Source organism: Eleutherodactylus coqui, chromosome 10, assembly GCF_035609145.1.
Source record: "Eleutherodactylus coqui strain aEleCoq1 chromosome 10, aEleCoq1.hap1, whole genome shotgun sequence".
NCBI classification, from domain to species: Eukaryota; Metazoa; Chordata; class Amphibia; order Anura; family Eleutherodactylidae; genus Eleutherodactylus; species Eleutherodactylus coqui.
In genome coordinates, this window is record NC_089846.1 from 13,348,267 (window position 1) to 13,359,436 (window position 11,170).

At 43.7% G+C, this 11,170-nt stretch overlaps 1 protein-coding gene across 8 annotated transcripts in view; it reads left to right on the forward strand.

Moving 5' to 3' along the window:
• BRD3 (bromodomain containing 3) overlaps positions 1–5,874 on the forward strand; it is a 54,083-nt gene extending 48,209 nt beyond the window's left edge. For 4 of the 8 annotated variants that reach the window (XM_066580261.1, XM_066580265.1, XM_066580263.1 and 1 more), the window contains 4 exons: positions 187–458; positions 1,238–1,536; positions 3,001–3,126; positions 3,930–5,874. In XM_066580261.1, coding sequence (XP_066436358.1) covers positions 187–458; positions 1,238–1,536; positions 3,001–3,126; positions 3,930–4,048 — 816 coding nt within the window. In that variant the 3' untranslated portion in view covers positions 4,049–5,874. The remainder of the gene's footprint in view (positions 1–186; positions 459–1,237; positions 1,537–3,000; positions 3,127–3,929) is intronic. The other 4 variants (XM_066580264.1, XM_066580266.1, XM_066580267.1 and 1 more) reach the window with 2 other exon arrangements.
• Positions 5,875–11,170: the final 5,296 nt, after the last annotated feature.

Genomic DNA, 11,170 nt, shown 5'->3' on the forward strand with positions numbered 1-11,170 from the left:
TTTTTTTTAATTTTTTTAAAAATTAGGATTATGAGTAGCTTTGAAAAAAAAAAAATAGGTTCCCTGATCTCTGCCACCATAACACACTATTTGGTGCGGTTTGTGCCGCTGCCTACTTCCAGCAGATATAATGCATGTACCCGCCTATGGTCGCATCCTTGCAGTAATGAATGTTTGTCTCCACAGCTGAAGGCTGTACACGAGCAGCTGGCTGCGTTGTCCCAGGCGCCCGTCAATAAACCAAAGAAGAAGAAAGAGAAGAAGGAGAAGGAAAAGAAGAAAAAGGACAAAGAGAAAGAGAAGGAGAAGGAAAAGCACAAGATGAAAACCGAAGAGGAGAAAAAGATAAAGACAGCGCAGCCAGCCAAGCCAGTCCCTCCAAAAAAGGCTCCAGCCAAGAAGGCAAACAGCACGACCGCGACCACTACATCCAGCACAGCCGCCCCCACCCCAAACAGGTGAGCGCACAACTAGGTATACATAGAGGGGCCTGGTTCTGTGCACTTGGATTGTAGCGTTCGCGTTTTCAGCATCTCCCCTTCTGCTGAAGTGTGATTGTGTCCCCAGTCTATACAAGATAAGTAGTTTTCAACTCCAGCCCTTTAAAGGGGTTGTCCAGTTGTAAAATATTGATGGCTTAACTTTAGCATAGGTTATGAATAGCAGAATGGCGGGGGTCATTCGCTCAGGAACCCTGCCTAACAGCTGTTCGCCAGAGCCAGGAAGCTCATGCACTGAGCTTTTTTCTAAAAGAAGCAGACAGCTCCGTTCTTACTTTAGTGGCCAGGATTGGTATTGCAGGCCCAGAACTTGGCCTACACTATCAAGTTTGGCCACTACAGTAAGAACTGAGCTGTCTGCTTCCTGCAGAAATCAGCTTATTAGACAAGTGCACTGACCTGGCTGATCGGTGAAGCTACCGAGCGACGCACCCCTGCCAATCTACTATTCATGAGCTGTATTTAGGATAGGCCATCAATTGCTTCCAACTGGGAAACCTCTTTAAGTTTGCCCCAACAGGTCCTGATTTTTGGATACCCTATAGAAAGAACATCTGGGGCCATTAATGAGGCATTGATGATAATGACATCACATGTGCAATATTAAGGAAATTCTGAATACCTGACCTGCTGAGGGCCATGAAGACTGTAGATGAGAAACACTGATGTAGTGTACAGGAAGATGTTACCTTCACTATATATCCACCTCTTAGTCCAGCTATTTTGTCTCCCTGTAGTAAGCAGCCGAAAAAAGGTGGAAAACAGCCTCCATCCGCAAACTATAACTCTGAAGAGGAGGAGGAGGGTTTGCCTATGACTTACGACGAAAAGCGGCAGCTCAGCCTGGACATCAACCGGCTCCCAGGGGAGAAACTGGGCCGTGTGGTTCACATTATACAATCCCGAGAACCTTCTCTAAGAGACTCCAACCCAGACGAGATCGAAATTGACTTTGAAACCTTGAAACCGACAACCCTGCGGGAGCTGGAGCGATACGTCAAGTCCTGTTTACAGAAGAAGCAGAGAAAACCTTTCTGTGAGTAGATGAAGGGTAATGGGTCCATAGTGGAGATGCAACAAACAGTTTCACGGGTTCATGCGGCGGGTCATTGGGATGCATTGATCAAACTAAACTTACACTGCAGTGCCCTCCTTCCAGTTATTAGTGGGGGTCTGCAGATGTTAAGGCACTTTGATGTCTGCAGCCCAGGACCCAAGCATGACATCTTGCATTAGGTTAAAATCGAGCACCCCACCCAGGGTAACTCCTATCCAGAGGACTGCGGCATCTCAAAAACAATAGAAGGGGCCGAATGGGTGATAACTCTTTTCTATATGACTTTTTTAGTCTATGAACGTAACACCATATAACTTCTGGGTCCATAAAACTGAGCATAGGTCGGCTTGCATTGATTCCTATGCTTTGTGATGGTTCTCCTAATGCCCCTTACATTCTGTGGGATGGTGTTGGGTCCATGACCGTGATACTTTAGGATGTTCCTAAATGGACCACGTAATGGGGGTTCTTCTATTCGTACCCCACCAGTCACATCCCATTCCATCCTTTCCGTCCATATTTCAGGCTTCAGTTCTGCATTTTCATTTCCACCACTTTCCTGCAGTGTTCTGATTTAGGCTCTGTTCAGACCGTGTTTTGCGCTACGTTCTAAAAAATGGGATCCAGACAGAAGTCTGGGATAGAACCATAGGCTTCCATGAGTCTATTGGAGGACAATAAGGTGTATGCTGGACAGAGTAACCACAACCAGGCTAGTGTGTTCGGCATAAATGCTGTGACGGAGACCTTATTGTTCTCTACATGGGTTTGTCCTGGGGTTCCATCTGGCTCCCATTTTCAGAAATTCAGTCCAAACCCCGAGATGTAGAGTAAAATACGGTCTGAAAAGAGCCTGAAACGCGTGATGACGATGTGAAAGTCTATGAATTGTCTGTTTCTTCCTCTGATTATAGACAGTAATACCTTCTGATTACGTTCCTGTAGATTATATCCTATATCTCAGCATCTGTTGCTTTCACACTTTAGCTCTTACATCCAAACCCTTCACGATTTGCTTCTCGTTGAAAACATTTATGCTCAAAGGTCCCTATTGGATTGCTAAGCCTGATCACTGCCTGGGCTCAGGTGGGTCGCTCGCTGCTTTGCTCATGCCCATCGACCCCCTATGCTCAAGCAATGATTAAGCTTAAAATTTTGGCCTGTTGGGAGTCCTGCAAAGTTCCCTCGAGCCCTCGGAGCAGTGTTTTCCAACTCTTGTCCTCAAGCCCCCCCAACAGGTCAGGTTTTGAGGATAACCTTTTAGGTTCTAGCAGGTGCTGATGAACTGAGCTTTGTATTCTCTCTCACCTGTCTGCAAAGAGGATATCCTTAAAACCTGTGCCGGCGGTTGGGCTTGAGGAGCAGAGTTGGCAAACACTGCTCTAGAGGTTGTTCTGTGAACCTCTGTCTGTTGGCATCTGGCTGATTGCTTCACTTTCCCAGCAGCGTCGGGGAAGAAGCAAGGTGTAAAGTCCAAGGAGGAGTTGGCTCAGGAAAAGAAAAAGGAGCTGGAGAGGAGACTCCAGGATGTGAGCGGCCAATTAAATAACAAGAAACCCGCGAAAAAAGGTACCGTTCTAGTGGAACCCCTCCCTTAGTCAGAGGAGCCCGGTCATAGACCTGCCGGCACCTAGACGCTGCAGATGGATACAATTTTTTTTTTTTTTTTGTCTCGTCATTGATTTTATATTTCTGCTATTAAGTAATAATAAACTGAGACGAGAAGCAAAAAGATGACTGGAGTAGATGCAGCTGGAGGCCAGTCCCCGAGAGCTCCTGCACTTGGCTAAATGTGACCATTTCTGAGATTACCCACTAGCCCCTGCTGAAGCTTGTGCTGACTGACAACTTGCAGCTACTGGGTGCTCATGTCGGCACGGGCTTCAGCCTAGAGGATGGGAAGGATCTGTAAAATGACAGGAGTTTGGGGGACTGGCCAAAAGCTGACTTCTGTTTGTTTGCCTGGAGTTGCTCTTTTGGCTTGTGTTGGTGGAAGATCCGATTTGGTAAGTGCCATCGATGAGAAACGTGATCATGCAGGAAACGTGATCATGCAGGAAACGTGCTCCATGTGGCAGGTTAATGCTGCATGAAGCCCTCATCCATGTTGTAGGGATCAGTGCTCCTTACAACTGCTGCATCCATTCCCTCCCTCCCGCTGCTTTATGACTCTGCAGACGCTTTCTCCACTTCCGGCTGCCTGCTATCCTTTTTTTTACTGTCCAGACTTCATACGTATATATAATATATATAGCCACGTATACATTATATATGTATGTTTTCTGCCTAGTCAGGTGATTATTTAGTATTTGTCGCTTCAGTGATGTTGCTCAGTGATCTCACAATGCCACATCTTCTCCTTTCCTCTGCAGAGAAGTCCAGCTCGGGGGCGGCAGGAGGACCCTCTCGGCTCAGCAGTAGTAGTAGTTCATCAGAATCCGGCAGCAGTAGTTCCAGCGGATCCAGTTCAGACAGCAGTGACTCTGAGTAAAAATCCTCCCAGAGATGTGAATGGCGTGTCGTACTTCTCCTCGGGTCCCGTCTGCGGCCTACGGCTCATGTAACACTTTTGGTGTGCAGTTTAAAGGAAAATTTCAAAAAAAAACAAACAAAAAAGGAACAAAAAAAAACAAACAAAAACAAAACATTTTAAAAACAAATCCCCAAAAATCCAGAAACAGACAACTAATTTTATTTTTAAAAAAGAAGACGAAAACGGTAAATTTCTTGTCTGGACAGAGAGGCGTCAGCAATAACCAGCGCGGGAGGCCTTTTCGTGGGATTTTATGAAGGTTTACTATATATTAATAAAGAGGTTTTAATTCTGTTTTTAATTTCTTTACCCCTCTTGTGTGGCCTGAATGGTGTCTCTACGGGATGAGAGGGGACAGACTTGAGACCCCCCAGAAGAAGCCCCCTCTCTCGGCTGGACTCCAACCTCCAGTTCTTGTGTGTGACGGTACTCTCTCTGAAGACTCTGCCTTGTATCTCTAGATGTGTCTGGCCTCGTCGTAGTACGTAGATATACTAATCACACGTTTACAGCTTCAGCGTATTGCCTGGATTCTTTTTTTTAAAATTTTTTTTTTTCTATATCTTTTTGGTTTTTTCGTCTTTTCGGATCATGGACACGGCGTGCACAAAGCACTTGTAGCTGGGAGCGATTACACTTGTGGTCGGGATATATATTTTTAATGTATTTTCTTATTTACCTCAGAACAAAAAATATACAAAACGCAAACATTATTTTTTAACGCTAAGATTTTTTTTTTTTGTTTGTTTTTTGCATGGTCCTGAATAGTATGTACCCCCCTCCCATCCTCCGCAGCTACACATTCCATTAGCTTCCGTACTCCATTTTGTATGTACATAGCAACACATTATTTATTAACCATATGATATCCTAATGGTTTTTTTTTTTTCCTTTTAAAATAAATTGCAAAAAAAACGGTGAAGAGGAATTTGATGGTTTTGATATTTGGGGTGGGGGGGGGGTCAGTGCAAAAAAAAACAAAAACCCTCTTCAGTGTGTGGGGTTTGGCTTCCATGTTTACCTGTAGAGACATGAGTGCCTGTGCACTTGCAGATGCTGTTAGGAGTCGGACAATCTCTCATGTTGTAGTGTGTGTATATATTCTCATGACATCATCAATGTTTTATATATTCGGGAACTTTGGGGTTAATGATAAATATATATAAATAATTTTTTTTTAATGCTGAAGCAGCGGCGGCTGTGGATGGGTTGTTGCCGCCTCTCATCCGCATGGCGCGGTATGAACATAAAGAATAAAAGGTTTGTTGCTTCTACTTTTTAGACTTGCATGAAATCAGAGAGAACTTTTTTTTTTTTTTTCCCTGGTGTTTACCCTTTACTTTCTGGAAGAAATCGTGTAAGTTCCGGAAGTGACTATACGCTATATATACCATTGTTAGTCCTCAGCTTTCTGGATTTTTATGACGGTTATTATTTTTTTTTTTTTTCCCCCCTGTACCGTTCTTTTCAGCTCAGTATAACTTTATAATACCGTGTCCTGATCCCTACCTCTCATGGAGATCCTGGTTTCTTCCACCTCATGTTATACAGAGCTTAGGCCGTTGTGTTCCATTTCATTTTTAGCAGCTACCAAAAAAAAAAACTGAACCAACATGGCAGCTCTGACCATTGTAGCTCGCTGTTCATACTGGCGCATTTTAAAGGGTTTGTGAACAATAAAAGTAGTTGTCTATTTTTACTTGTGTGATTTCTCTGTATATCGTATAAGGTTATCGGTCAGCCACTCTGTCTATAGTGTTAATAAAGGATTGCTTTTTTTTCAATTCTGCGGGTTTTATCCCTTCTAGCGGATGACTGGAGGGTTTTCTGTTCTTCACGTGGGGTCAATAATCCTAATACTGGGGTTCCTGGGGGATGTCGGACACAGTACAATTTCAGCATTACCCCAGAACTCTTTCATAAAAAAAAAAGGGGAAAGTTTTCAGAAACAACTTCTTCATCCGTAACTTTAAAGGGAACTCGTCACATTGAATGTCAGTCTTATGTATGGGTAGCAGGAAGAGCTGAACAGATTGGTATATAGAGGTGTGGGAAAGATTCAGTAGAACTTGAATTTAATTAACTTTAATTCTTGCTCATTCTGTGCTTAGGAGTCCAGTGGGTGGTCTTATCAGTGAGACAAAAGTCTGTCCTGAGACCAAAGGGGAAGGGGATACATATTGCCTGCAGCTGTTCTTTTCTACTGTCCCTCCAATCCACCAGTTCTAGATCCTGTTTGTTTCGGCCATCTTGATGGCTACAGTCTTCAGACTACCTAATCCCCACAGTACATTGGGAATGTTAGGACTACCAATGCATTCTGATTGTTGACCAGAGTGCTGATCGCATGAGCCACTATGGCCAGAGAGCAGTGTACGTTGCGTAGTTCGAAAGCTGCTGAAGCCATCTTGGACGGTAGGACTCAGAATCAGCTGATTTGGAGGGGCAGCAGAGAAAAGCAACTGTGGTTAATATTAGCCCTTCCTGTCCTGGGACAGAATTTTATCCTAAAACCGATGGGTGGTTTTCCATGCAAATATTATTGACGTCAAAAGAAAAGTCAAAGATACTATAGGATGTTCACAAGCTGAAAATGGCGAATTGGTTAAAAATGATGAGAAGGCCAAAATTTTATATTCCTATTTTGTATCAGTTTTCTCTCACAAAGTCAATGTAACATCAGCTGATATTCCCTGTGCTATTGGGGAAATACAAGAATGCAGTTATTCATAAGCAGAGAGATGGTGAGGGAACATAGGTCTTTTTTTTAGCCTTACATACTTGCATACCATGTCCTTTGAGTTTAGCATATTACCACCAAGTTGGTCTACAGGAAGGCAAAATATACCCAATGAAGTAGAAGCCATTTCTCACCACTTTAGGGAAAAAAATTCCTTCCGACTCAGTGTGGCGGCCAGAATAAGCCTGAGATGACTGACCCCTCTGCAATAAACTAGAGGCTATAATCTGTAATCTTGCTACACTCAAGAAAGGCAGCCAGGCTCCTCTTGTACTCTGCTAGGGAGCGTCACCACATTATCATGCAGAGAGTTCTATAGTCTCACTGCTCTTACAGTAAAGAACCCCCTTCTATGTTGTATAGAAACCTTTTTCCTCTAGAGGTAGTTCCCTTGTTACAGTCAGTCCTTGTAAATAGTATTAAATATTAGTGAATATTCTGGTTTTGGCCTAATGTATTTTTGACGTATTTGCACTGTGCGATCTGGAGCTCCAGATCCTGCAGCAAATGGAGCCAATAGTACTTGCATTGAAAAATGCATTTCCATGCCCACGAGGGGAAATCAACTGCCATTTTCTGCTTGTGGGGTTGAAATTGCGGATGTCCTCTCATGCTCCCAGTGAGCATTGGTTACAGTCCCACAACTGCCTATACATTGCTCTTGAATTCACAGCACTCCAAAACATCACCATTTGGTTAACTTAAATTCATGTAAGTCTCAAGGTTCGGATGAATTATAGCTTAGGCTATATCGCTGAACCACTCGCCGGGATCTTTGAAAATTCTTAGATACAACATTGGAAAAGAGCAAATCTCCTTGGACTTCTGTTCTCCATCTACAAAAAGGGAAGAAGGTGGATCCAGGAAACTACAGGCCTGTGAGCCTGACTTCTAAACTTGGAAAGATCGTTGTATAAATTATTAAACAGCATGTATGCAAGTACTTGGGTGAGAATGGAGTAATTAACCAGCATGGGTTTGTAACAAACAAGTCGTGCTAAACTAATCTCCTTCTATGACAGAATCATGGACTGGGTTGATCAGGAAAATGCAGTAGATATACTATATCTTGACTTTAGTAAAACATTTGACAAAGTATCTCATACCATACTTATTGAAAAAAATGACCAAATATGGGATTGACAAGGCAACTGTTAGGTGGATTCACAACTGGCTGAGTGGTAGTACTCCAAGAATGTCACAAGTGGGGTACCACAAGGTCCAGTGGTGGTCAACATTTTCATAAACGACCTGGAGGAATTTGAGAGGAAACTGATCAAATTTACTGACGACACAAAGCTAGGAGAGATAGCTAACACTAGGGAAGAGAGGGTGGATTAAAAAAGATCTTGACTAGCTTGAACAGCGGGCGGCAACCAAAAGAAAGAAATTTTAACAGGAAGAAATGCAAAGTCCTTCATCTGCGCAAGAAAAATGAAAAAAGCGTATACAGAATGGGAGGAATTGGGATAAGCAGCAGTACATGTGAAAAAGACTTGTGTATACTAATAGATCATAGACTGAACATGAGTCAACAATGTGATGCAGCAGCAAAAATGTTTTAATACATTCATGTTTCTTGCATTAACCTGAAAGTTTCAATAAAAATCTTTTGAACATAAAAGGGCAAACACAATTCTGGGATTTATTAAGAGAAGTGTAGACTCTAGACCACCTCAGGTAATTATTCCCCTCTACTCTTCCTCAGGGTGCGTTCACACGAGCGCATAAACGGCGCGTTTTTGCGACCAAACGTATATACGTGACCATCTGAGGCAATGGTTTCGAATGTATTCGTTCGCACGGGCGATTTTACGGCGCGTAAAAACGGCAACTCGAAAAAAAAACGGAACATATGCGACCGAAATACGCGCCAACGCATATTCGATGGCCGAAAAGATAGTTTGCAAAGTAGGAACAAACGAAAATACGCTTTCTAGCTCTGATCGTGATCGGCAAAAAACGTTCTCTCCGGCGATTATACGTTGCGCTCGTGCGAACGTAAATACGCCTACGCTCGTGTGAACGCACCCTCAGTCAGACCTCATCTGGAATACGGTATTCAGTTCAGGGCATATAAACAAACTAGAGCAAGTTCAGAGAAGAGTTACCAGGATAGTGAACGGTCTGCAAATCATGTCCTATGAGAGAAGATTTAAAAGCTGTCTACAAATATCTGAAGGGCTGTCAGAGTGCAGAGGGATCAGCCGTATTCTCATCTGCACAAGGAAAGACTAGAAGCAATGGGATGAAACTGAAATGAAGGAGACACAGATTAGATATTAGACAGTGAGGGGGATCAATGAGTGGAACAGGTTGCCACGGGAGGTGGGGAGTTCTCCTTCAATGGAAGTCTTCAAACAAAGGCTGGACAAATATTTGGGATAATTTAGTGATCCTGCACTGAGCAGGGGGTTGGACCCGATGACCCTCAGGATAAGTAATAAATAATTGATCAAATGGGGATCACCGGGACCCTGGCAGATTAGCTGATTGGGTATCTGCTGTGGGTGCCACAATATACAGGGGTTGGAGAAGAAGCAGATCTCTCTGACCCTAATGTAGTGGCTGGTGCTTGTAATTGCCGCCTTAACTGTCATTGATATTAATGAGACCCAAGACTGCAATTACCAGCACTGACCACTACATGGATCGAAGCAACGGCGTCTGCTCCAACCCCTGTATATTGCAGCACTGACAGTGGTCGCCCAATAAGCTCGGGTCTCAAGCGGCTTACACCAGCTTATCAACTTGACATATACTAAAGATAGGTTGATATCAATAGTACTTGCATAGAAACCCCCTTTACCAACTCTCACTGCATACAGAGATCGCTGTCTGTCACTTAGAACCGCCCACTGGACTCCTAAGCATAGAAGTAATTAGTGAATAAATGAGTAGTTCTATTGCATCTTTCTCACATAGTTCTACATTAATGTGTTCCGCTCCTCCTGCTCTACGATGCTGCCCATAGATATCACCTTGCACAAAGATGCAATGCTAAGTTCCCATTACCACTCGGGGACACAACTAACTTCCTTGTGATTCACAAGCGACTAAATGACTGTGTGGCCCCCAGCCTAAGGCCTCATGTGCATGATGGGACCACCATGGAGCTGCATGAGCCCTTCTACTGTTGGATGCTGGAATCTCTACAAACTCCAGGTAAGATCCAGTAAACTGCACCCCAGCGTTATGCAGAACGGGGCGCTGGATCGAATCCTTGCAAATTCTTTATTTGAGCCACCATCTGTAATATCCATCTTGGGGTGCGTTCACCCCTTCGCTCATTTGCTACAGGTTTTGGTGCAGATCTGCAGCAGATTATACCCCTTCAAGTGAATTTAAATTGATGGGGTAAAAGCTGTTGTAGATCTGCACGAAAATCCCCAAATCTGCAGTGATTCAGCGGAGAGTGAGCGCCCTCTTGTGGTTGTATAGTCTATATCTACACAGGCTGCCATTCATGTTCGTATAAGGCAGGTTCAGCCCGGCAATTATTGCCAGAACGCGAGTGTTAGTGGCAGTCGCTAGCACTTGTGTAATAACAGCCGTAGCTCTGTCACAGGAACGTATTTGCGCGTAATACACAGTGATTAGAACCCATTGATCTCAATATGTTCGTCCGCAAAAGCATATTTTGCGCGTGAATTTTGTTAGCGCAAAAAATATACAGCATTTGCGCACAAAAATAGAGGATATTTAAATAATTAACTGAATTGACCATTGCAATCAATGGAAGGGAGCATGGTTGTGTGCGTGTGCATAGAGCCAGTGCCCGTTGTGCCAATGTGCTGACGCCCGTGTGACACCAGCCTAAGGGCTTATTAACATAAATGCACAGTTTACATGTGTAACCGCTGGCAGCAGAGCCCTTTGAGTTCAATGGCTTCATTCACATGAGCGTATATTGCGCGAGCATTTCTTTAGTGCAAAACAATTAGCAGTATTCTAGATCTTCCTGTGTATTAGCGCAAGAAATGACACATGCAACTAATGACAGTAATTGCCCATTGCAATCAATGGGAGCATGCTCTTCCACTGTTTTGCGTGTGCAAATAGGCATAGTGTACGCATGCAAAAAATACAGAAAAACGCAACACCCGTCACGCAAATGTGCACGTAAATGCTCCTTTTTCGCTGCTTTCAGGCTTCCTCCTCCTCAAGTCTTCATTTTTTCTGTAATGGCAGTCCGATGGATTCCTGGCCGCCAGCATGTGAGACGGAGAGCACCTCTGTCTGTCCACGAGGTTTCTGTCCCTGTTGGCCTTTGTAGAAGGATAGTAAAGCACAGTGTATTATCACTTTACTACGCTAAGACCCCCTTCACACGGGTGTAT